The sequence below is a fragment of the Typha latifolia genome, chromosome 4 (assembly GCF_019914945.1).
Source record: "Typha latifolia isolate L0001 chromosome 4, TyphaL0001v2, whole genome shotgun sequence".
In the NCBI taxonomy this organism is placed as follows: Eukaryota; Viridiplantae; Streptophyta; class Magnoliopsida; order Poales; family Typhaceae; genus Typha; species Typha latifolia.
Window position 1 is genome coordinate 15,486,677 of NC_133089.1, and position 26,456 is coordinate 15,513,132.

A 26,456-nucleotide genomic window follows, 5' to 3' on the forward strand; every position below is an offset into this window, starting at 1 on the left:
TCTATCTCCTTCTTTTTCTCCAAATTCATGCAGAAATTCTTTCCACCTTACCATACTGATGTAATTTCTAGTTCCTAATTTACATGAACGCTCCAAGTTTCCCTTCAAACTTCCACATTGGCAAACCTGCCAAGATGGAATCTTGGAACCACAGGAAGCACAAGGAACACCATTCATAGACAACCCACTAAGTCGATTGATCGGTACCTTGCTCAATTGCGAAAGAAGCCCCTCAAGCTCACGACATTTCTGGGCAAGAGACCACACTTTGAAACCCAAAAACAACAGAGGCAAAAACACAAACAGATTGTAAACAGACATACAAGGGAGGAAACTAAGTCCGAAATCGCACTCCTTCGCAATGCAAGAGCCCCAGAGAAGAGCGAAGAAGCCAAACGAGAATCCAAGACAAATCTGTATGTGGGCCTTGCCCCCACAACAAATCCCATTCAACCAAAACCTCAAATTCTTGAAACACAACCGAGGTACGAAGCGAAACCATCGAAGCATGGCGAAAAGGCACTGCCTTGTCTCTTCCCTCCCCTGTTTCTACTCCATTCCCAGGAGATCACTTGGCAAGATAACGTTATCTATCCACGCGAGGAGTACGTGTGCTTGGCATAGCAAAACGATTGCGGCTTTAGAGAGAGATGTAGAGGGAGAGAAGCAAGCGTTGGAAATGGAGGAGGGAGACAAGGCGACTTAGGAGGCATTTCCAAAGATATCGCCTTGGATCAGGGAAGATTTTAGAGAGGCGTGTCTGATGTGACGTGTGTGAACGTGAGTAGATACATTGTACGTGGGAAGAGGTTAGTAATGAAGCAAATCGATTTTGTAATAACAACCAATTAACTGATCCCGAGCCAACCAGGTTTTAACGTACCGATAACTATAGTTTTATATTTTATATTCTATATTCTATATTCTAATATTCTTCTTTCACTCCTGACATGAAAGATTTTTTTAACAAAAAAATCACATCCAAGATTGAAATATATTCCCAACCACTTGTATCAAAGTTGAAAAGTATAAAGAAGAAGGCTTTTTTCTAAAGAAATCTGATAAAGTGGGGGGCAAAATTAATTACTCGATGTAGAAGATTTTTAAAGAGAAATAAAACCTTAATGACATTGCAATTAAATCAATTCTTGTTGGGATTTGAACAAAGAAACAGTTACATAATATGAGTCATTCAAATTATTTTAAGTATTATCTCGTTAGCAATACTATGTCGAGTTTTACAGATGAAGATCTGAATAAATAACATAATACAACATCATCAGATGTTTTGGGTTGAATTATTACATTGGACAGCATACTTATGTTGACTCTTTTTTTTCCAGCAGAGAGATATGTCTGAGCAAAAAAAACTAATAATTTCAGGTAGTGCATAGATCAGTTTATTTTCGTCCTCGTTGACACTTTGTTTACGTTGCTCAATTTCCAATCTTCCACCCATAGCTCTCTGTCTCTATGCAAATCTACACTTGAGGCCTTGTTTGAACTACATAAATCTCCCCATCCTTCACTACGCCCTCTATATCTTGTGCAGAACCATAAATACCTTCGATGATCTTTCCAGCTTCTGCAATCCTCTGAAATACTGACTGCTGGAAACCTTTGTCATGGATAAGACGGTCTCTCGAGTAGTCCAGGACTACCAGCTCCATATCATCCATGGTTTCGCTGCCATGCATTACAACGAGGAACTCGAGATGTTAATGGAGAAGTCTGAAGACATACATAGAATACAGAAAAATTGACAGAATATACATGTAAAAAGATAACAAACCTGTCATAAAGTCCTGCTCCTGCATATCCTTTCAAATCTTCCCCATTAGAGTCGGATCTGAATATAAGGGACTTCTTGATGTACATCCCTATGTTTTTGCTTGGATAACTAATTATCTGGAAGAAAAGCTTCTATTAGAGTGAGATAACATAGAATTATTTGAAGAGGTTATTGATGTATGTAATAGAAGTGACATGAAAACTTTGAAGTGTTAAATAGTGCCAGATGGAATCTGCTTTACTGTTGACAAAAAAGTGTTTATGGAATATTACACTGAAAAAAAAGTTCTTTTAATGAATGCTTGGATGCAAATGCATTATGCTGATGAATTTGGTCTACCAAAATATCTCTGGCACCCCACAAGAAGCAATTTTCTTCCCTCTATTATGGGGGATAAACATCAAAATAAGTTCTCTTTTCTACCAGCTTGCTAGAATTCTTTATTCTGAATTTTAGTAAGATCCAACAGCATAACATATACTCTACTTACTCCAGCAATTTATCAAAAATATATCGGGCCATTAACTATTGCAGCGATTTATCATTTGAGCCATGTGGTAGAGAGACACTTCTACACAAAACTGTTGCCTAACAAACAGCTGATAATGCTACTTTAGCATAGTTTAAGTGTACATATGAGTCTAACACGCGCATGCAATACATACTATTCCAACTTTATTTTAGAGTATGAGCCCACAATCCTCTATACTTCTAGATGTTCTATTTTTCTATATTTCCAAATTTTGGACTTCACGAATGCTGGACTGAGCCTGCGCATCCCAAGCAACTGGACGCATCTATTTAACTGTCCATTTTACATCCCATCCACATATGAGATGTGTTAATACCTCTCCTTTGCATGGTTATTTGGCATGATTGATGTCCTTAAGTTCAATTTTCTTCTAGTATGGTCTTGTCAAAGTAATTATTTTTTATTTCACAATCTTGTTTAATTCATCCTCATATTTCTGTGTAATATCCTGTAAGTCCAAGAAATGGAACTGGCGGTAAAGTTAAGATGGTTTACTATGTAGAGAATCTCCTGTCTTTGTTATCTCCTGTCTTTGTTCCTTCATCATCACAGTTAAAAATTGTTTTACATTTATCACATCAATTTTTGAGAAGTTACAATCTCACCAGAGGGGATTAAAGTTCTAGGAATAAAATGTCACCTGGTAATATGCTTGTTCGGTATAATCTTAAGAAGGTTCTCATCATCAGCCTAGGAAAAAAATTATGGGCATTACATGCAATTCTCTGAGATTTACAGGTCTGTAGGATCCTTTAACTTCAATATCAGTAGCTTGTTCCAAGTTCCAGTTAAAAATGCTACTAACGGTTAGCCTATGGAAACAGATTAAGAATTGACTATCTACAATGTTAAGAGTACAGTAACTACAATGATGCTTCTTAATGAACCTCAATTACATTACGTTATCACTGAGCATTGCATGATTTTCAAACCATGCATTTCTCAAAGCAAGATAAGCAACGACTAAAACTATAATTGTTAGGCTGTTAGAGCATTAAGTTTGATGTACTATAGATGCCTTACAATAGGAGATCCTAGTGCAGACTTTTTGGTGATAAAGCTCATTGCTCGTCCTGGATAGGCACCAACTAGAGTTTCTCCCAGCCCCTTCACAACCTGATTTTTCAACAAAAGGATACATAATAAACTGCTGTTCTAAGATATGATTTGGCATGTTGCACTTAATGCTTACCTCTGTATAAATCTCAGAGGAGTTTCCTGACAAGGGATTCCTTGTGTGGCTAACAAAAGCATAGTCAGCACCAATAACTTCTTGAACCAACACGGCCATACAGAGATCATCATGATTCAGTTTAGCTTTTCTGCAGCTGATATAAGCTCTTTCATTCCATTTTGAAGCCCACACCTGAAAAGTATCAGGTTAATCACCAACTAAACATCAAGTTTATAAAAATATATTAGTTTGTCAAATCTTCCACCATGATGATCTACTACACACTTATACTCTTTTTGTTTAGCTACATTTATATGGGAATTGATCATTTCTATACTTTATACACACTAATATCTGAAGCTCCTAGGCTACCTCCATAGTTCCATTAAAGAGAGTAAGAGACTACCATGAAATGAGAACATGACCAAGGAAAACATGGAAGAATATGCTTTTAAAGAATAAATAACATATGCCTATATGTGGCATATAGTTTTCTTTGTGATTAATCAATTATTAAGAAGAAATAAAGGGCTAAAAACTTTATTGTGAGCAGCTATTTGACCAAAGCCATATAAGTATATTAGTGCCAAAAGTTCAACACTAAAAGGATATAAATAATGATGGGAAGTCTTGACATTCAACCCTTACATACAAATATGATATCAAGATAATATTCTAGTAAAAAATGATGCTTTTGAAGAGACCTTTTTTATTGCTTGCCATGCTTGATTCCACCTTCCTTCACCCTCGTCACCAGGCCAGGACAGCTTTGAGCTTTTCATCTTGTATTTAAGCTCATTCAGCTATAATAGAAGTTAGCAAATTATCAATAATAACTAGATATGCACTATCTTAAGTTTCACTTGGAACATATCCAGAAAATGTTTAAGCATGAAAATCTGTCATAATCGGATTTCCATCTCAATTCCTTGATAAGTCTAATTAGTTACTGTCATTAGAACAAATTGAGTCACCCGAAAAGATGCATATTTCCAATATTAACATGTATCGACATGATCAGAGGGAGAGGAAAAAAATCATGCATATTTCTTGTTCCAACTTTTTCTCTCTCGGTCTCTCTTCTTCCCTCTCCCTCTTACTGCTGCAGTCCTACTCTCAAGCATGATTTTTTTATTTTTTTCTCCATTTCTTCTTTCTCTATCTATCATATTCTCTTTTCACTCTTCCACAACCCAACTCCCAAGCATGATTTTTTTCCTCCATTTCTTCTCTCTCCCCTTCTCTTCCCCCCTCTCTCATTCTCTCTTCTTCACTCTACCTCTTATTCGCAGCCCAGCATAGTTTTTATTTTTTATTTTTTCTTCACGTCTCTCTCTCCCTCCTCTTCCCCTCTACCTCTTCTTTCCTCTCCCTCTTGTCGCAACCCACAAGCTCTCTCTTTCCCCCCTCTCTTCCCCTATCTCTCTCTTTCTCTCTCTCTTTCCCTCTCTCTTACCTGTACCTATCTCGGGCAGGATTGGCCGACATGACTAATCCCAACCCCAAACGGATTGAGTATTGGCAGCCCAATCCGTTTCCATGTTTAAATTACAATGTATTATGAGGTGGCCATAGTATGCGCCTATGCGGTGATTGGATGCTTACGGTGATATTCAGACATTGGACGCATATGCGAGTGCATATGTGATCAATATTTAGAATTTATTAAATTAATAAATCTGCTACAGAGCAAGTTGAAAAATCAAGGAAAAGAATATCCTGAAAACAGATATGAAGGATATAGACTTCTTTCTATAAAAATACTTATGGTGTATAACTAGCAATAGGTGCATATCTAACGGTAGAGGATTTAGTAGATAGTAAATCTAAAAAATAGGAGTCGACGAGAAAAGGACAATCTTCACATTAAACAAGATTCAGCTTTTGAAACTGCAGGGAGAGTATTTTTCTGATTAAAACAACCAATAAATAAAAGTTTGAAATCAAGCCTGATTCACATGCATATATTTTTGGTGCATAAAGTGAGGAAAATGTATCAAGAACATAATGTATAAATATATCAAATACTGCAGATTTATCTCAATAGAATTACCAGCTGAATGGGAACTTTCATCTCTAATATAGAATCTTTTATTGATTGAAGTTTTGAAATGTCTCCACTATTCACGAGTCCAATTAAGACTAAGACCTTCTTATAAAGATCCTGCAAGAAAACAACATATTTGTCCTGATTGCAAGAAAGAAAAGGATCTTCAAGATTTCAGAAGAAAAATACTATGTTGCACTAGACATCATCTGAAGATTTTGAACGTGCCTAGTAAATATCATCAAAATGTTATTCAAAAAGGTGAGACTCAGTCTGAATCCTCAATGAAATCTATGCAGTTAGACAAGTTTCTGAACAGCGTTTGTTTCAATTGTATTGTACGTCTTTCTATAATATGCATAAGATTCAGCAGACTGTTTTTGACTTTTTTTCTGATTTTCATCTCATTATGTAAGAAATCATCTCATATGGAAATAACTTTTTAAATCATTTCATTATTACGACCACTATTTTTCTATGCTTTCTAAATTCAACATTGCAGGCTTTCCATGCTTATGCTTAGTCAGGAAAAGTTAGAGAACTTCCCAAGCTTGATTTTGATTGTACAACCACTTAGGTGGATATCCTAATCCAGTGGTAATTTTTTATTCTGTAATTGTTGACTGGCAAACCTATCTGGTTAAAGAATATATTCTAGACATCAAGCATATCTGGAAGCATATGAGATGAAAGATAACCAAATACTGGAACGGTGGGACCAGAAGAATTCTGATGTTTGTCAGAGTTGGCCTAAGGTGAACTTTGTAACAGTTACAGACTTACTGGTGTGAGTAATGCATAATTTGTTTAATGGTTATCTAAGGATGAGGAAATAGAATCGGCAATTACAATTTCAGTGAGTGCAGCATATAGTTAGGACCTTCTAGTGGACTCAGGCTTTGCCTACTTTGGGAACGTTCCAGCCGTAAAATTTCAAATGAGATAAGAAAAATATCATGAAGCTCCACAAAGAAACAAGGTTTGAGATAAGGAAATACTGTGAAGCTCCACACGAAAACAAGGTTAGTCACTAAACATATTAGGTGGATGGGAACTCAAAATTAATGTGATGTACTTGCAACAAGGAAATCAAAGCTTATTTGATAGTAAAAGAGAAGATATTTCTTTCTTTCCTTCTCAAAAAAGGACCACATTAATTGGTGAAAGCATATGTCTAAATGCTATTATTATTTCATAAATACTGACTGCAATAAAGCTTAAGGAAATCAAACTAAACAAGAAAGCTATCTCTTCAAAAGTATGTACAAGAAGTGATCCTTTTCTTCTAAAAAATTATATGAATCCAATTATATCAACAAAATCAAGGAAATTTTGGAGAAAAAAATCAACAAAGAAAACCTATGTGAATTAAGAAAATAAGAAGTAAAATGCAGAATCTCCAAAGTGTTACTATGTAAATATTATATTGTTGTTGGAGTGAGGAAATTACCTTATTTATTTCCGCAGAAATTGAAGCTTCAAAAGCTCCAAAAGGAAGGGCAACTGATATTGGGAATTTTATCCATGGGGGAATTCTACCTCTTAGATACTCAATGTTGATTGATTTAGCTCCAACCTAATATTCATGACAGAATTGTAATATTCCACTGGTTATCCAACAATTTCAAAAATGTTAATCATAAAGAATTGTTTAGCTTCCCAGCCAAATGCAAGCACACCACTGTAATGAAAAATAATTTATTCTTTATGGAAAATATAGAGAGTTCTCTAGGACAGTAATAAATCCAAAACCATTAAATCGAGGGGGTTAAACATATGAATCTTCCTGAAGACGCTCTAAAGTTTTATGTTGAGGTAGCAAAAATAGCCATTTGTATGTGTAGAAGAGATAAGTTTCTTGACAACTGACATCATAGATGTATTTTCAGTTCAGTTTGAGGTGACATAATAATACACCATATTAATATACATAAGGAATTACTTAATGACTTAGTATGACAGTAAGCCTTGCCTTATTGCACCCAATAATAATGAGACCAAGTAATGAAAAGTTGGAAACATACTCTTGGTAATGGATAAAGGCTAAGTACTAGTGTCTTGATGCCGTTCTATAGTAATAAAATAAAAAAGTTGTCTGAACTAAACTTCAATTGGACGAAACAAAAAATGCAACCAAAACCATCTTGGCAGCTTGATAAGCACGCACAAACAATAATGTAAAATAGAAATAAGCTCAATTAGGATTTTGGTTATTTACAATAGGACTATAACCACATAATCTGATGCAAGACTATAGCAAAAATAGAACAATAATGTAAAATAAAGTCATATAGCTTTGATAAGATTCAAAGAGTCAGTTAAAAGACCCAAATAATTAAACCGATTAAATGAACTAATATTACTACTAAACTATTTAACATCAGGATAAAAACACAAACTGAATTTGCTAAATCATAATACATAAGGATAGAGTTTTAAAGAAAGCAACAAGACCAATTAGTACAACTATTTAAACTTGAGATAAGGAATGATATGAAATCCTCCTCAGGAATGGAATTTCACTCATGAGACGAATAGCTATGATAGAATAAATGCTGGTCTACACAATCTGATCCTATTATAGTAAATCAATTTTCTCGTCGAAAGACCTTACTCTCATTTAATGTTGATTTCTCCTTGTTTTCTTGTGGCAGTTGTAGAGAAATTTTACTAAGTTCAGTTCGTAATGGCCAATTTCAACCAAACACAAAGTCACAAATTATAACAATGAACAAGCACAATTACTCATAGGATTTATTTTCATAAACACACTTTTGCTCTCTTGAAAAAAAAGAGAGGAGAAAAGGAAACTAAAAGATTCTAGTAACTAGTAAGAAATGAAATAGAAAAAAAAAGGTTCAAGACAGGAATTGATTCTGGTCAAAACAGCTTAGGTTACCATTTTCTTTTTAGAAGCAAATACATAGCATACCATCTCAGTGCAGAACTCCTGAGCTGTGATAGCAAACTTGCCAGTAAAAGTCTTATTTTTTAGAAGTACTCCTTTTCGGGAGCATGAACTCGATGACCAAAGAGATGAAAGTGATATTTTAGCTTCACTGCATATAAACAACTAGCATTTCAATTTAATTAATTGTGAAGTCTATGCTTGCTCCAGTGATAGCCAAAGCAAATTACCTGTAGATCAAGCCTGATGTGGTCAATTTTATAAAGACTTCCTTACCCTTTTTTTGTCGTAGATCTTGAAGGATATTCTGATCAAAGAAGGAAGCAAAGAGCACCTGTAGGAAACTATATTAAATCAACATAATTACTCAACAATATCTACTCTAAGCAATGGTCTCATGTTGCTATGCCAAGTTCATGCATCTAATTGTACAATACCTTATTGTTTCTTGCTCTGATAGAAATATGTGAGAGAACATCAGGCTGATCAGGTGTCAACACACCAACCACTCCTTCTGGAATCTCTTCCTCACCAGTCACTCTATTTGATACTAAAATTGTAGGTCTATTATAGAGTTTGCTCTGCACATCTATAAGCCTGTTAACACAGTCTATAAAACCGCATACTTCCCCTGGACTAATAATCTGCCAACTACACCACAAAATATGATCAACATACTCTTAAATTCATTACATAACTGGAGCAGATAATATCATAATAGTAAACATGCCCAGAGAGAGTAGAAAGAGGTCATAAAATTGCTGTTTAAAGATTTCTTACCTTCCTAAATTTGCTATATTTCGAAGAGCTGGATTAAGACGGGTAATGAGTGTTGAAAGAGTTGCTCCAGACCCTGCCCTGATTAGCTCCTCTGTAAAAGTGGTGATCTGACATATAAAATGCTCAGTTATACAGGGTAATGAAAGAAAAGAGTCCTTCCCTAGATGATATCAGGATCAACTGAGTCACAAAATATATCAGAATAAGACTGGAACATACCACACTCTTCTCTATTCTAAGCAAATTCCCTAGATATTCGGCACTTGGTTGTATCTTTCTCTGATAATCTTGAGCTTTATCAGCAAGTATTACTTGCAGTCGATCAAGAACAGCTTGGGTTTGCAAGGACCACTGCTGATCATTAGGTTTATACAGTTTGCAAGAACATTGCCAATCCTTCAAGAAATAAAATAACACCAAGAATCAGCAAAAAAAAGAAAAACAGTTCGATTATAGTTTTCTACATTAAAACAGTGGAATGTGATAAACAGAAAAAAGATGAAGTGATTTTGCAGTATGCACCACAGTCACGATGGTGACAAGAATATCTAGGTATCTGGCTGTGGAAACAAACCAGTTACAATGTTGTGCAACAGATGTATGAAATTTTAGTAGTACAAATGTAACAAAAATAATAGATGGAATCATGGAAAATATCTATATCATAAAATATAGCCATTACTACCTTGGTAGCATAAATAAGGTCTTCGTTGTAGACTGTTGACAGGCATAAATTTTCAAGCATCAAAGAAATTAAGGGCATGATTTCCTGCTTAATCAGTCAATTTATTAGCTCTGAAATGTTAGAACATGGATGAATAGAAAAAATGTGCTTCTGGATATCATAATAGAAAGTATCACCTGTAGAGATGCATTATTCAATTCGTTGAAGAGCTTCTCCACAGATGTTTTAATGGCTAAATCCAGAGCAAGGTCAAGGTAAATAAAATCCTTCAACCTCACAATAGCCCCCAGAAGAATTGTTCGAATTTCACCACGTGCTTCTAGTAGTTTCTGTAAACAAATGTGTGCAAACTGTAGAAAATTCATTGGAGACATAAAGAGATATTTACGCAAAACCTATTCAACAACCTCCAGTAAAGAACAGATATTCCTATCTCCTCCATGTTCTTGTATGAAGATCAATAATTCCTGCCTCACCAAATCCAAATATTATTTTCATTGAATTGTTATATTCCTAATTAAAAAAAACACTTAACATTTAAATTCATTTGTAGCAATATTTGCAACATTGTCCTACATATTTTATGCCATGGAGAAACTACTGGTGAAGAGTATTTGGTACCTCTAGCTTCTTTGGTAAACAAACAAAAGAATGGCTCTTTTCCTTGTTCATGAATCCCAGATTCTGTAGTTAAAAATTTAGAATTAAGAGATACTGTAAGCAATCAGAAAATCTGCATAAACACAAGAAAAAGAAGAACCACTTGAGTTACCTTGGATGAGTGGCCCAAGCAAGTGGAAATTGAAGATCCAAGATCAGCACCTGAATGGACAGCCTATGCAATGGATAAAAAGAGAGGAATTAATGTTTCTGAGATGTTGCCCCTGAGATCAAACAAGCACATAGCCGCATATGTTTCACTTGAGATGGGTATGGAATAGCAAAATGACAAGAGGAGAGAAAATAATTGTGAGTTCACTCCAAGAAAACATAAAAGTCCATAAGGTTGCATACTTGCATCTTTTATTGTCCTAAAATTTTCTTCCTTATGAATCTAATCTATGTTAGTAGAAATATCAGCAAAGTTGAGTCTCCCATTAACGATCAGTCTGCAAAAGGGTGAAGCAGAGCTGAATGTTGTATCACATTTCAAGTGTTAGAGTACAGATTGCTTATCTTGAAACCTAATTATCCATAGGAGAGACGGCAAATTATTAGCTGGATATAAGATAATTGTATAGTGCTGTTCAAGAGACACAAAGGCCAATATACATGTTCCCTGTTGGAAGAATTTTAAAACATACCTTAAGTGTCTTTAGATAGGCTGTAAGATCATGAATAACTCTTTCTTTTAGATCATCTCTGAAATGAGGTTCAGTAACGATTGGCCGGTCATAACTTGCCAAGATTTGTCTTGTCAATCCATTGGAATTTAATGTTCTCCAGTAAACATCCATATCAAAATTACTCCTCACATAATTCAAGAGAGCCTAATCAGATAAAAAAAAAAATGAGGTGTGAATTAATAGAAGTTTCTCGAAAAAAATATTCAAAAGGGTTACCTGGCATATGATAATATCATCGGGGCTACTGTTATTGTGCAATTTTTGATGCCACTCCTCCATCATACCACCCTTGCAGTCATTATTTCTCTGATGAACCAATCCTACATGTAAGTTGTCTTGAAGGAAGGGGAAAAGAAAATAGGTAGAGCTTACCCATAGAAGTACTCAAACTATACCTGAATAACTAGTATCTCATCTCGAATTCGCTGCCCAAGATCACCTTGTCCACCACAGCCTACAGTTGCCATAATTAATCTTACAATGTCTCTATCATCTATTTGCTCCATAAATATCTTTTGCAACACGTCAGTGAACTTATCTTGAGCTGCACTGATTTCTCTGCAGAAAAATTATATTTATGCTTTAAAGACGACATCTCAGTAAAATATATGGCGTGGCCTTTTGTATTCGCTGAATTGAGTTCCACCAGAAGATTTCCGAATTCTCACTTTAAGAATATAGTACTTGAGTTTTGGCAAACTCTTCAATTCAGAATAAAAAATGTTCATCAGCCAGAAATCAAAATTTTCCTTTTCTTACCCTCTGACAAGGAAAATATGCAGTAACTACTCAAACAAGAAAAAAAAATCTAACATAGTAAATCATTGTAAGAGTAAGCTGTAACATATTGTAAAAGTTATATAGTAGTAGCAGTTACGTTAATTTTAACTTGCAGAATTTGACTAGAATGCTTTATAGCTTTATGCAACTGATGGGTTCACTTGTTAAGAATGCAGAATCATCATCTACCCTGCAAGACAAACTAAAAAGATGATTGAATCAGAAAAAAATCTGAGCTCTTCCTATTTTTCTGCTAATATCTGTTACTAGAGTGATGCTCCATTAGTTTATTGTAGCATTCTCATCCTTAAGGTCACTCTTTAGTTCCAATTATTTAGGTCAATATGTTAAGTTTCAAGTAGGTGTCTTTTCTGGAATCAGCAATATTTCGAGTCCTGTGATCAGTTGCCTTGGGTCCTCCCAACTAGGTTGCTGTTATGATGAAAAGTTTATTTTCAAGAACCAAAATTGCTATCAGAATAATCAGCAATAAAACAATTTTCTGGAGAACCAATAAATGTTCAATAGGGAGAAGGCTTTGACAGTTTCCTTAAAATAGTGGTAAATTCTATTTTCTGTCTTTACCTTCCTAATTAGTCAATGTGAATAATCGCATAGCACAAGTGAGTACAGAGCACATAGGACAAATAAGGCAGAGTCAGCTATTTTTATCCAAGCACCACAGGCGTTGACTTGAAACAATGGGCAACATGAGACAATTAAATGAGAATGAATAATTGTTATCCTAAATCCTAGAGATATAGAACTGCTACAAGTATTTGAGGAAAGAGAAAGAAGCCTACCGTGGTTTTACATTATAGTTCTTATTCCAGCAAAGTTGTCTACATGCCATGAACCGCAACCATACTAATATAGCAACCAAGCCTATTTCTCCTTCCTTTCTGCATTGTAGTGTCAATTCTGTTGCAATATTAAATCTGCATAGACATGCATGACCAATTTAGTTTCAATAAAACATGACATAATATGCTCAAATGGATCCATGAAAGAGATGCAGTCCTCTAGGTATATATTCATAAATCTTAAGTAAAGAATTAGGTATCAGTTGAATAAAGCATAATTATAATATAAACCTATGGTACTATTATAAAAGCCAAGCAGTGAGAAGAGGGACCAGCAATGCATCCTACTATTTGGAGATACCTGTGCATTAGTGACCTCTCAGCATCCTTTTCTCTCTTAGCAATTTCATGAAGAACCCATGTACAACATTTTGTTCCATTTTCGCCCTGAGGAATAACTCAATATGCCAATGTCAGATATCAAGTTGATCTTAGAAACACAACTATAGAAATGCAAACAAACGAAATAGTAGGTTAAATATTGATGATAATTCCAATATTAGCAAATAATGGATAAAGTTGATTCTTGACATGGGCATCAAGGCCTACCTTTTTGGTTCAATTAGTAATTGTGCTAGCTAATCTAATTTGGGTGACCCATATTTTTGGCATTATCTACATTGAATAAAGATAGCTGTTAGATCACCATTAGATGATTGAATAGATAAACTGATTGAGGAAAGGACTTCTAAAATAATTGGATACCTGGACATTTTGCCTAAATTGATTGGGAGATGATCCTAACCATAGTGGGATTTACCCCAGACAAAAAAAGTATGTTTAAAAGAAAGAGTTTGGTTGAAAATGGGAGAGAAAATCAGATCTGAAAATCACTTATTGAGGCTTATTTGGAAACTTCTATGTTTGACGTCTAAGACTCTAAGGAGTGTCCTATATCAACAAATCAAACCTTACCTTAATTGGCATAAACCTAACTATGTAGGAACTTAACCAAACATATATAAGGATTGAAGGGCAGGACAAGATATCCGACTTCCAGTCTAATTTTCCTGCTTTGCAGGCTATAAGGTACACTTCATATCCCTCTGTCCCCTTTTTTCCCTTCTTTTCTCCTATGAGCTCTATTCTTCTCTCTGCTGAAACCCTACTCTCTTTGATTCTCTCCCTTTTTATGTTGTCTACTTCTCACTTTTCTAATTTCTTCTACTTTTTTTCTGATGCTGTACCAAGAAAATCAGTTTGGTATCTTAACTTGAATACAAATCCAAGGCACCTGTTCATGTCCAGTCCAAATGGATAAGACCTAGGCCTGAATTTTCTTATTTGAAGCCTATTTTTGGAGCTACTTTTCTGTCCTAGAGTTAGAATTTTAATGTATGCGAACTTAACCCTAAATATGGACTCAAAGTTCAGTCTTTTCTGGTTTAAAAAACCAATCCTAGGATGTTTTTTTCATTAAAATGTTTATTATTTCAGATTTATATTGGTTTGTGTTATTAGTATTAGGAAGAAATACAATATTTCTTTACGACTCCTTATTGGATCCATAAAGCAATGGGGCAGGACAACAAAATACACTAATCAGAATAAAAATATTTAATTTCGAGTTAATACAAACTAAAAAAACACCGCAAGCGAATCCTTCTTGAACTACCAAAAAGTACATTACAAGAAGCATCAAAGAAAACCTTCAGGCATAACAGTTCCACTCCTTCCAAATTTATGAAGAAATTTGAGCCATTGTTCTTTAACCAAGACCCACCAGACCACAGCACAAATTGCACACCCATGAAGTTCCTTCCCTTGAGATTGATATCTACATACTGCATAAGAGAAGAGGCTGTTAAGGAGACTCCTCAAATATTAGGTAAAAACTGATGAAACCACTTTCTCATGAATCTGGATATAACATGAATACATATATTAGATTCTTTTTCCTCTGCAGTCTTTCAGTCTCTTTGAACAGACTCAATTGAGCAGTAACTTTGTGACAAAAAATTAGATACCTACTTCTTTCAATCTCTTTGAATAGACTTGATTGAGTGTTAACATTATAAGCTGTAGACACTATACAGTGACACTTACAGCCTAGTTGCCTACAGTATAAGTTTTTAATGGTTTCAAGTCATGTTGACTAACTGTAATATGATAAATTACTAGGAAGTTCAAAAAAATAATAAGAGCTTGAGAACAATAAGGTTAGAGCACATTGCCTGAAATGGTCCTTGTTGACTTTCTTTAAAGTAAGTCTGGCATGCTCCCTCAAGAAGCCTTGAACTCTCAGGTAGTATCTCTGATGGGGGCGCCTAGATAAGGACCATAAAGAAAAATTATAGAGCTCCTAAAGGCCTTTAAATAAACTGAGTTGGATGCGATATGTTTAAAGTTTTCTTAGCTACATGGGAGAACTTAATTGCAACTTACCAACCATTCCAGCGCTGACATTCTAGAGACACCCCAGTGAAGGACTGTAGTACCTTTTAAATCGACAGCAACAATGATGTTGTATTCACCACTGACATTTTTCAGAAGCACCTGTGAAGATCAAGCAAGATTTAAAACAACGCAGACAAAATGAAAATCTCACCAGCAAGACATTCATCAATGCTAACCACTAATTCATTATTTCCAATGGTAAAGGACTCTCTCAGGTGAATATTCTCGCCTCCAACTGTCGTCTCTACAATACTTAGCAATGCTGATGGATGAAAGCGGTTGCTCTTATCATTTCCCGTAGATCTCTTGGTTAGCCACTGGCTAACATCGTGTCTTTTGTGATAGACAGATGGGGACATAGTGTTTGCAGGCATTGGTGCCATTTTGTCATTAGAGATCCTTTTTGTTTGACTTTCCTTTAGGCTCCTTCTTATTTCATCAAGGGAAAGTCCCCTTGATAGTTCTCTTTGCAACTCTTTCAAAGCAGCTTCAAAATCATCCTGCATATTTATACAGAATGCCGCTGTTAGCGCACAGACAACTATCTCCAATCCCTAATTCTTGTCCTATCAGCTTTAAGAAACCAAATATTCTTTTTCTCATTGAAGACTAACTTCAAAATTTGTACTACGCAATGGAAATAAAAGTGATTCTTGGTGACTAGCAGACCTTCTCCTCCTGGGGTGAGCTCTTTTGTCTGCCTCTACTTTCCCACATCAAATATGCCTTCTGGTCAACTAGATCCTTTGGTATAGTTGTCTCAAACTTGCGAATATCAATCCGGAAGTTCCCCTGGCTCAGTTTAAACCTAAAACCAATGAAGTTAGAAAATTAAAAAGAAAATGCAGCAGTAATATGAGCTACTGATTAAGGATACAAGTTATCTTGATAATTGACCATCGTTGGTGTCCTTCATCCTTCAAAACAAACTCAATGGCAACAATCTTAGGGTCCTGCAATTCGATGGAAATGGAGTATATTTCTCCTCTCTGGAATTGAGTTAGACAGCACATAAGTAGAATGAAAGTAATTGATCAGGAATGGTGACAAAGTGCAACACAAAACCAGAACCTTTATGAAGGGTGTCTGCAACGCATTTTTCTTGTATATCTTGGTACCAGGTGGACTATTATCCGGAAAAACCCAGTTCCTAAAAGAAGAAAAAATACACAGTAATAGAAAAGAAGAAGCACAGGCACCAGATAGACCTAGTTCATACTTGGGCAAAAATGTATTTTTGGTGTCAGGATTCTCACGTCTGCCCACTATAAATGCCACCCCAATGAAGGACCAATGGTCTAGGGCAATTTACAAGTTGGATTTCAACAATTGAAGAACACCCATTTGAATCTTTAGACACATTAGCCTGAACAAAAGAAACATACAGAAATTAAGATGTCATCGAACCCTCCAAATCTTGCGACTTTCTTGAATCTTGATAAACACAACCAAGAAATACACTAATCGGCATACCTGTAGTTTGATTCCCTCTCCAAGTTCAAACTTGTATGCATCCGGTGCCCTATAATTGCTAGTTCCCATTGTAGACGACATGGCGGTCACTAAGAAGAGAAGAGTAAATGGAACACGAACGCTTAGCTCTTCTTTAAAGGAGTCGAGGAATTATAAGAAAGTCGTGACGGGAATCTCGAATTCTTTCTTTCGGCAGCCATAATTGGCAAAAGGGAAAAAGAGGTACAAGAAAAGGTAACAGATGAGCCATGGAGGAATCCATGGATGGGGAAAGATCAGATGTCTTGGAGAGATTGGAGAATCCGGTTCTATGATAATGACACACACTGGAAGATAGATGAATCGGGAGATGGGGATGGAATCAAGGTGGAAGAAAAGGTCGGAAAGGGATTTCAAAGTTAGGGTCAGGATTTGGTTTCCTTGGGTTTTGAGGGTTTTGGAGGAAGAAGAAGAAGAAGAAGAGACGATGACCCGACCGTTACTTGCAACTTACAACCGCTTGGTCTATTTAAAAAGCGCCGACTCTTATTATACTGAACTGAAGTCAGCAATTCAAAATAACAATCACCGACTTTGTCATTAGACGGAAAGCATTAAAAAAACAACCTACATTTTAATAGTTTTCTGATAAACAACCCGTCTTTTACGATTAACTCCTTTAGTTATTTTTCTTCTTCTTATTTTTTTAAAAAAAAAAATAAAGGCAAATAAGGCCCACTTCCCTCGAAGTCGGCAATGACATAGAACTCGGCTTTGACTTCAAATATTCTGGCCCATGATTAAGGAGCATTACTAACGTAACCTATTCCTATAATCTTTTCTCTACATTATCTAAATATTATGAGTATGTATTATAACCTATTCCTATTTTAACTTTTTTAGAATAAACAGAGTATTATATTCTTATGATAAATGTAGAGTATTTCATAGAGATTTGCTGAACTATTCAGCAGAAGCACAGTAATAGCTATATTTCTCCATGAATTCATTCTTAAACTAAATTAATCTCAAGATTAAACAAAGACGAGCTTGATATTAAAATTTAGCTCTTTCACACTCCTAGCTAATAATACCTCATAAATGTTAGTTTTTTTTTTTTTTTTTTTTAAAAAGTTACCACTTAGTTCTCCATTGTTTGGCTCAATTTCAACAGACCCTAATATAATTCAAACCTAAGCAACTATGATTCAAACCAAGTTGTTGCTATTAATCAAATGTTAACCGCGATATAAAAAGGCTTAATTAACTCCAGAGAAATATAGTCTGATATATAGGTGGAGAAGTAATTTAGTCCTTTGTTATTTATTATGTTGGTCCTAATGAAACATTATTAATTTTGGATGACAAATCTAACAATTATAATTTGGTCTAAACCACAAGGTTGAAGTATTTAAGTTTACTATATAAATTAGTAAAGATGTAAACTGTAATATGTTCAAATGGGCTTCAATAGCAAAAGCAGTGCAGTCTAAGTGACCAAGTGTAATGACTTCCCTTTAATTCTTTTGCTCTTTATACTTTTGAACAGCTCTTCTCCTGTTCTTTAACTGCTCCGAGTTCCCATCTTTTCCAGCTTTACTTTGATCTTTCTCTTCTTTTCACAAATCAAATCAAATTCTTGTTCCCATTAATCTCAATTAATTTTCTTAATCTTTGCCTACGGGGTCCTGCTGCTATGGCTAGATTCTCTGGATTGGGTGTCGGCATTGGCATATGCACAGCAGTGGCAAATAATCAAAATTCTCTTTCTTTTTAGTGCGATATGGATGTTGGTTTCCCAACTCTGTTTTCCAAGCTGTTGAAGAATAATTATTTATTCACCACATTATTGCTCAAGAACTCATTGTTGGTAGCCAAGTGGTAGAAAAATAAAAATAATAAAATTGTTCTTGGGAGTCTTTTGGCAACTAACAGAGAGTTATAATATAACTGGTAAGTTTGGTACAAAATGATCAACAAACAATAATGGTGTTATCATATCTCCACACCTGTGCATATTCTCTTAAGCAATGCTATATATAATATATCCCTATTTCTTAAGATCTCTTGCTACCCTGTCACATTTTAGATTTAAACATGCAAAGTTTGGTCAAATTTTAATTTGATCTACAAAACCTGCCTAATTAACCAGAATCAGAACACTATGTTCCTTTTAAATAGTGTCAAAGAAGAGGTTAAGGAATAAAGCTTGTATAACATTGTGGTTCACATGGATGATGTTATTATTTAGAGGTACATGAGATCCGAGCTGTAAAAGAGATCTGTTATCAATATCTATCGTCGCCCCACCGTGAGATCTAGAAAAGTCAAAACGGAACGCAGCCAAAGATTTAGTCGTGGGGCAGCAAGTAGTTAACTGTCACGCCACATGGCCTGCACGGAATTTAACGACCATGTTCTTTTCCTGGACAACCTTCTAGAGGTTTCATGCTTACGTGGGCACATTTCACAACTTTTTTGTATATATATATTTTTTAATCCAGAAAACATACTGAAACTCTTATTTTGAAACAAACTTTGTACTAATATCACTAAATATCTTTTTAATTTGGGGTTAGATAGCAAGAGCTAAGTTCAAGCTTATTCCTCTTTTTTTTTTTTTTTTTTTTTTTTTTTTTTTTTTTTTTTTTGGCGCTATCGGACGCAAAAGGGAATGTATTGAGTTCGTTAGCAGCGAGTAGTACCCATCCCAACGGATGAAGTCATGAATAGTAATTAATTCCCATAAACCTTCCCTCCTTTTCTGTTTCTTTCTCAAAAGTTATTAGCGCTTGGTTTTTAATGCCTCCAAAACAACTACTCTTTCCTCATCTCTCCCTCTGCCTCTCCCTAAAGAAGTGCGATAACGAACTACTCTCTCTGGTTTAGCCGCAAATAGCATTTGATCACCGGCCGATGGAGTCACAGCCGCTCACTTTCCTCGTACTATTCCTCCTCTCTCTTATCGGCGGGGCAGCACCGGACCTCGCCTCCGACCGCGCCGCTCTTCTCGCGTTCCGCGATGCCGTGGGTCACGCGGTGCGGTGGGACACCTCTTCGCCGCCGTGCTCGTGGCCCGGTGTAGAATGTTTTGGCGGCCGCGTCACCGAGCTCCATCTCCCTAGCTATACCCTCGCCGGCGAGATCCCAGCCGGAACACTAGGGAACCTGACGGCTCTCCGCACACTCTCCCTCCGCATCAACTCCCTCTCCGGTCCCCTCCCTGCCGACATCGCCGCCTTAGCGCAGCTCCGCAGTCTTTACCTCCAAGATAATCTCCTCTCAGGCGAGATCCCGCCGGCGATCTTCTCCCTCCCGCTCCTCGTTCGGCTCAACCTCGCGAGAAACCGATTCTCCGGTGGGATCTCGCCGGAGTTCGCGAAGCTGACCAGGCTCCGGACGCTCTACCTCGAGAACAACCGGCTCACCGGCGAGATCCCCGGTCTCAACTTCATCTCCCTCGACTTCTTCAACGTCTCTTTCAACCAGCTCAACGGTTCGGTGCCGGCGTCGCTCCGCTCGATGCCGGCGTCAGCGTTCCTCGGCATGCCGCTCTGCGGCGGGCCCCTCGGACCCTGCCCCGATGAGATCTCACCGGCGCCGGATTTACCCCCATCGTCGAGAAAGAAGCTCTCCGACAGCGCAGTCGCCGGGATCGCAATCGGATCCGCCCTAGGGCTGTTGATCCTACTCGTCCTCTTTCTCCTCTGCAGGAGAAAGTTCGACGGACCGAAGAAGTCGCCGGTGGAGGCGGAGATAGCGCTTAGCGATAAGGAATCCTCAAAGGTGTTGGGGAAGACAAAGCCGCCGCCGTCGGCTGCGCCGGGAGGCGGGAAGAACCTGGTGTTCATGGCGAGGGTTTCTAAGGTTTACGATCTGGAAGATCTCCTCAAGGCATCGGCGGAGGTATTGGGGAAGGGGACGTTTGGTACTACGTACAAGGCCGTGCTCGAGATGGGAGCAGTGGTGGCGGTGAAGCGGCTCAAGGACGTCAATCTTCCGGATAAGGAGTTTGTAGAGAAGATCTCCGCCATTGGAGCCATGGCTCATCCCAACATAGTGCCCCTCCAAGCTTACTACTGCAACAAGGACGAGAAGCTTCTCGTCTTCGAGTTCATGTCCATGGGAAGCCTCTCATCTCTACTCCATGGTATGGCTTCTCCTCTTCTTGTCGTATTATAGACTGATATGCTGTCTATATGTTTGTTGAAATGTCGCTGTTATAAATTGTATAGGTAGCACAGGATCTGGACATACTGCACTTGACTGGGAGTCGAGATCAAGCATCGCCCTCGCCGCCGCCCGCGGCATCGAATACATCCATTCGACAAACCCAAAAGCTTCTCACGGCAACATTAGCTCCTCTAACGTGCTACTTTCGAGATCCTACGAGGCACGGATTTCCGATCATGGCCTCGCGCACCTCTCCGGCGCTGCTGTCATATCACTTCGCTCCGCGGGCTACCGCGCCCCGGAGGTTACAGACGCTCGAAACGTGTCCCAGAAGGCCGATGTGTTTAGTTTCGGAGTTCTGCTACTCGAGTTGCTTACTGGCAAAGCACCGGCACACACGGTCGGCAGCGATGAGGGCGTTGATTTGCCGAGGTGGGTGCAGTCGGTAGTAAGGGAGGAGTGGACCGCTGAGGTGTTTGATGTGGAACTCCTGAGAAACCAGAGTGTAGAGCAAGAGATGGTGCAGCTGCTGCAGCTTGCACTGGATTGTGCTGCCTCGCATCCGGAGAGGCGACCGACGATGGCTGAGGTGGTGGTTCGGATCGAGGAGATCAGCACATCGACGTCAGTGTCACCGGAGGCGCCGCCTAATAGTAGAGTTGTTTAGTGTTCCTGCGTACATTTATCTATTTTGAAGGGTAAACTAGTAGGGGGTTTTGTCTTCTTTGGTGCTTAAATTATTCTTGTAGTACTTGAAGTGGATAATTCTAGTTGAGCTCTCTTGATTAAGATTGTTGGCATGGTTTGATCTATTTTTATTTGCCGCTTTCTTATCTGTTTATTGTCTTTTTCCTAGTAAAGCACGAGGACATTGATACTATCCCATTAAAGTATCTTGAGATTATTACATTAGAAAACCTCAGAATTCCATAATCATAAGAATTTAAAGAGTTATTTATCAATAAAATTATGCGTATAATAATTTCAGAGCCTAATTCACAATCAGGTAAAGACCTTACCATTTCAAGTTAGCACTCTTTGCTACACAACCTCTACAAATTCACCATAACATTTTTGTATATATTTTTAACGATAAACCAAAGCACTGGGGAATCTAGAGGAAGCCCACGACTCCGCGACCGGCAATAGATTCTCTGTAAATTTCTAGCGCTTCATCCATGACTTCGGCTCGAGCTAACAACTGAGCGCTCTTCTTGCTCGACGGATGAGTCGAGAGATGGTCATTTTCCCAGTTTCTAATAAACCAGTGGACGCCACTCAGGGATCATATCCAGCAGAGGCAAGCAGCAGAAGCCCAATGTGATCTGCCTCCATTTCCATCCTAACCCCATGCAGAGCGAGTCATAAGTTTGTGATTACTCCGACTTTACAAGTAGTTTGCACAGAGAAGCAAGAGTAACTTATTTGAGTGACAAAAGTCTGTCAAGCTTAGCTTTTACCAAATCCATTATGAGTGACAAAAGTTTGTATTACCATTGGAAAGGAACACCTGCGCGAGAATGGAAGTCTAAGTAGAAGATTCGACATTACGCTGATGACATCCGGCGTGAAAAACAAATTGCAGAGCGACCAACTGCACCACCGTGAACCACAAATTCTTCGTGATCATCTCTGCGACATGCCGAGCAATGGCATGCCCAACCTACAAGGAGATCCCAAAACCACAACTTTCTCAGCCATTCCTCCAACAGGAAATTGAACGTCAAGGATAAGAGTTACCTCATGGCCGAACACCGTGGCGATCTCCGTGGCGGTATGGAAATGGTCGAGCAACCTCGTAAATAACACAATCATCCCGCCAGGAAGGCAGAAGGCATTCACGGCGCCGTCTCGCTCCACGAGGACCTCCCAGTTGTGCCGTCAAAGTGCCGGGACGTCGCTTGCTTTCGTGGAGCTTCGCCCTTTTCGCGGCTTTTCCTAACCCACATATTATCAAGCACGTCATCTGCACGTATCCACCTCAGCTCCTCTGTTCGATTGGAGCAAGAGCCCGGTCACTACAACGCAGCGGGCTTCATATATATTAAAATAATAATATAATATATATTATTATATTAACTATTTTAAATTACTTAATAGATCATCTTAGCGTTATTATTTTTTAATAAAAAATATATGATTAGAAAACTCTCATAGAGATCTTTAAAATAAGACTAATATTCAATAGTTTCAGAAATAATTTTAAATTACTAATTTTTTAATTAAACGCATCAAAATTACATTACACGAAATAAACATCGAAATAAGCATTACATGTCATTAATTAAAAATATCAAAATTACATTACATAAAATAAGCAAAAATTAACCAAACATAATAAAAGCAATAGATATTTAATATTATGGTAAAATTTAAATTAACTTAAAAATAATTTAATATTATACTCATTTTTATAAATAATAAAAAATAAAAAATTTAAATTAACTCAAAAATAATTTAATATTAGACTCATTTTAAAGGTCTCGATGAGACCTTTCCAATGGTATTATTTTTGTTAAAAATTGATTAGTAAAACTAATTATATACTCAGTTTAACTAACTAAATTATTTAATAAAAGATACAAATGGAATTAAAATTATTGAATATAATAATTAGTGGGCAATTTTGTCATTTTTAAAAAGTTGAAATGACAAATGGAGCCCGGCTCCAAATTTGGAGCTAGGTTTAGAGCCCCATTAGAGTAAATTTAGAGTTAGGTTTAGAGCCCCATTGGAGTCTAATATTTCTTCTCCTTCCTCGGCTCTTGCTCCTTTCTTGCACAGTACTGGGTTCGACCCAGCACTATAACAGGCAGTGCTGGGCCGAGCCCTGATGATAGTTTTTTTTAATTAATTAATTTATTTATTTATCTATTTTATTGATGTTATTTATTTAGGTTTTTCCTTTTTAATTAATACAAATAGATTTAGACATTATTCATTTTAATAATAATACATATTCATCATTATGAATATTATTAATTATAATTAATTAATGATTAATTAGGTTATAAACTATTACACATAAATATAGGTAATACTTATATTTATTTATTAACTTATATGTATATTAGATTAATAGATAGATTTGTAATTTTTTACTATTTATATATCAAGCTCTATAATTTAGCAAATATGTACGGGAAATACCCTATTATTAGACGTGTTAATTAAACTTAACTAAACCTCTAGTTTAAGTTAACCATACATTATAGAAATACTCTCAACTAAGTTATACTTATCTAAATTATAGTAAGGGTATTTTAATTATTACTTTAAAAAATTAACAAAATATTCTCATCTGTTTAGAAGGTGTTAGTTCAAATCTAGCTCAAAGTGCTTTCTGCACGTATCCGCTATATCGTAGGACCCAATTTGTAAATAGTAAAAAATAGTCTAAACTAAAATTTCATTAAAATATAGGATATTATATGCAAATTTCCACAAAAAAATTTACTTTGCCTTGCATAAATATTATCTACAATTGTTTAGAAACTTCTAATAGTTTTTATCTAATGTCATAGTACAATAAAAATATCTGTGAAACTTGTTGACAAATATTTACACTAAACTTAAAAAAAAAAAGATGGGTATTTTAATGATCTACGTATGTTTGTTTGTTAAGTTTAATAATAATTTATTAGAAATATTTTGTTAAAACTTAATCGTAGTAGCTAATGTAAATGAGTTTAAAAAATAATTTTTAGTGAGAATTATATGTAACTTCCTTAAATCACACTTTTATCGTTTGTATGAATATCCTTTAAACTAGCTAACCAATAGATATTTATGTCATTTTCTTCTAATTAATAGCATTTGCCTTTTAAATCTCAATTTATAGTTGTCGAACGTGTGTATGGTAAAATAATAGACGTGTTTTTCTAGTAACTATCCATCTATTTGGAGACAAACTTATTATGTTGGAAATGAGTTTTCCTTGTCACGCATCATAGATATCACAATAACATAAATGATGAAAGACATGTAATTGAAACATTGAGTACAATGAGAGCTACAAAGCTAAATTTATATAAAAAAATATTTTCTGCTCAGAGAGAAGAAACATAGGGTTATAAAATGGTAAAATAATAGACGTGTGTTGTATGGAAATGAGTTTTCCTTGTCACGCATCATAGATATCACAATAATATAAATGATGAAAGAGATGTAATTGAAACATTGAGTACAATGAGAGCTACAAAGCCAAATTTATATAAAAAATATTTTCTGCTCAGAGAGAAGAAACATAGGGTTATCAAAGAAAATTATCGCAATAAACCCTCGTAGGATCATAAGAAGACTGTCTACAATAAACCCTCTTAGTAGCAAATCCTTACTGTGTATAAAGAAAACTCTCTTACCCTCCTCCTTTTTTTTTTTTCTTTTTTCTTTTTTCATTATTTTGAGAACAAGAATCCAATCCAATTACTTAGTAAGCAAATGAGAGTTACATCTTATGAGACTAGTCTAAGCTAAACTTAATTAGTTCACCAAACGTGTGTGAATATGTAAACGTTCATGTCAAATATACATCAGAAGTGAATGGAACGAAGACGTTGGTAGAGAGACAATTTTCTGGTTCAGAGGATCACGTACGTTGTAATCGCCATTAACTTTGGTGGTTTGGCAGTCTTTGCTCATGGCTGACTAATCTTCTTCTTGCATTCAATGGCGGATGGAGATCTATGTTGTAATGATCAAAGATTATATAGTACGTAAATCGAGTACACTGGCCTCTATTCGTCATATTGTAAATCACCACCGTTCACATTTTTTGTTTGGTTTTATTTTCAAACCATATTCCTGTCAAGATATATACGTGAATCTAATGAGTGCCTTTTTAACATCCTATCAAAACCAAGAAGAAGTCAGACGTAAATTTGAAAGATATATGGTATAACAATCACTTATGTAATTCACCTAAGAAGCAATCTAAACTCTTATTAGATAACTTAAGATAACATAGCCGGTGAGCAAGAAGGATAAAAAAGAAAGGGAGTTGAATCCACCGGCCGAATTAATGTAACTTTATCTACTAATTATAATTTTTATAATGTAACACTTTCCTTTTGTTTTAAGTTTGAGATATTTTGATAAATAAGGGAGTATTTTATATTTTAAATAAGAAATTTTTTACATCACATGATTCTAAGCTCATAAATGTTCCAGCTATTAAAAATATTATTATAAAAAGACCCTTTTTTTTTTTTGACAAACAGGGGGCAACTTTTGTTTGTATTGAAACTTAATTAGTGACACAATTAGTCACCTAGTCCCCCAAAAACATGTGAATACAACCTCTAACAACATTTGACTCTAAAGCCTTACAAGCAGCAAAGTCAGAAAAACCAAAATAATCATGTTTCTACCAAAAACAACCATACTAACTCTAAGCTACTACCATACTGCTACCTGACCAACACAAATATCAGCTACACAGTCAACAAACAGACTGTTTAACATCAATTACACATCTTTTGTTTTTCCAAGCATTGAAGAAAGTAGTCAAAATAAAACTCTACAGCAT

The 26,456-nt window shown here is 36.3% G+C and overlaps 2 protein-coding genes and 1 pseudogene across 3 annotated transcripts; 1 reads left to right on the forward strand and 2 right to left on the reverse strand.

The window, feature by feature from the left end:
• Positions 1-1,184: 1,184 nt before the first annotated feature.
• LOC140785517 (alpha-glucan water dikinase 2) lies at positions 1,185-17,254 on the reverse strand. 2 transcript variants are annotated; one of them, XM_073133374.1, is made up of 31 exons: positions 16,778-17,254; positions 16,561-16,670; positions 16,376-16,454; positions 16,202-16,293; positions 15,974-16,112; positions 15,481-15,804; positions 15,293-15,403; positions 15,082-15,174; positions 14,557-14,691; positions 13,209-13,294; positions 12,848-12,982; positions 11,660-11,822; positions 11,481-11,570; positions 11,223-11,408; positions 10,691-10,753; positions 10,540-10,602; positions 10,326-10,385; positions 10,095-10,247; positions 9,919-10,002; positions 9,453-9,629; positions 9,234-9,340; positions 8,891-9,104; positions 8,684-8,787; positions 8,478-8,604; positions 6,996-7,121; positions 5,552-5,662; positions 4,203-4,301; positions 3,517-3,690; positions 3,348-3,440; positions 1,793-1,908; positions 1,185-1,686 (listed from the first exon to the last, which is right to left on the reverse strand). In XM_073133374.1, exons 1-31 carry the CDS (start codon positions 16,856-16,858, stop codon positions 1,482-1,484), a joined length of 3,900 nt encoding a protein of 1,299 aa, XP_072989475.1. In that variant the 5' UTR covers positions 16,859-17,254; the 3' UTR covers positions 1,185-1,481. The 2 variants fall into 2 exon arrangements, with proteins under 2 accessions (XP_072989475.1, XP_072989476.1); XM_073133375.1 differs by lacking the exon at positions 10,326-10,385.
• Positions 17,255-19,548: 2,294 nt separating this feature from the next.
• On the forward strand, positions 19,549-21,718 carry LOC140786761 (probable inactive receptor kinase At1g48480). Its single transcript, XM_073135392.1, has 2 exons — positions 19,549-20,906; positions 20,992-21,718. Exons 1-2 carry the CDS (start codon positions 19,673-19,675, stop codon positions 21,594-21,596), a joined length of 1,839 nt encoding a protein of 612 aa, XP_072991493.1. The 5' UTR covers positions 19,549-19,672; the 3' UTR covers positions 21,597-21,718.
• A 325-nt stretch (positions 21,719-22,043) lies between these two features.
• LOC140786026 (mitochondrial metalloendopeptidase OMA1-like) lies at positions 22,044-26,392 on the reverse strand (annotated as a pseudogene).
• Between the last annotated feature and the right edge of the window lie 64 nt (positions 26,393-26,456).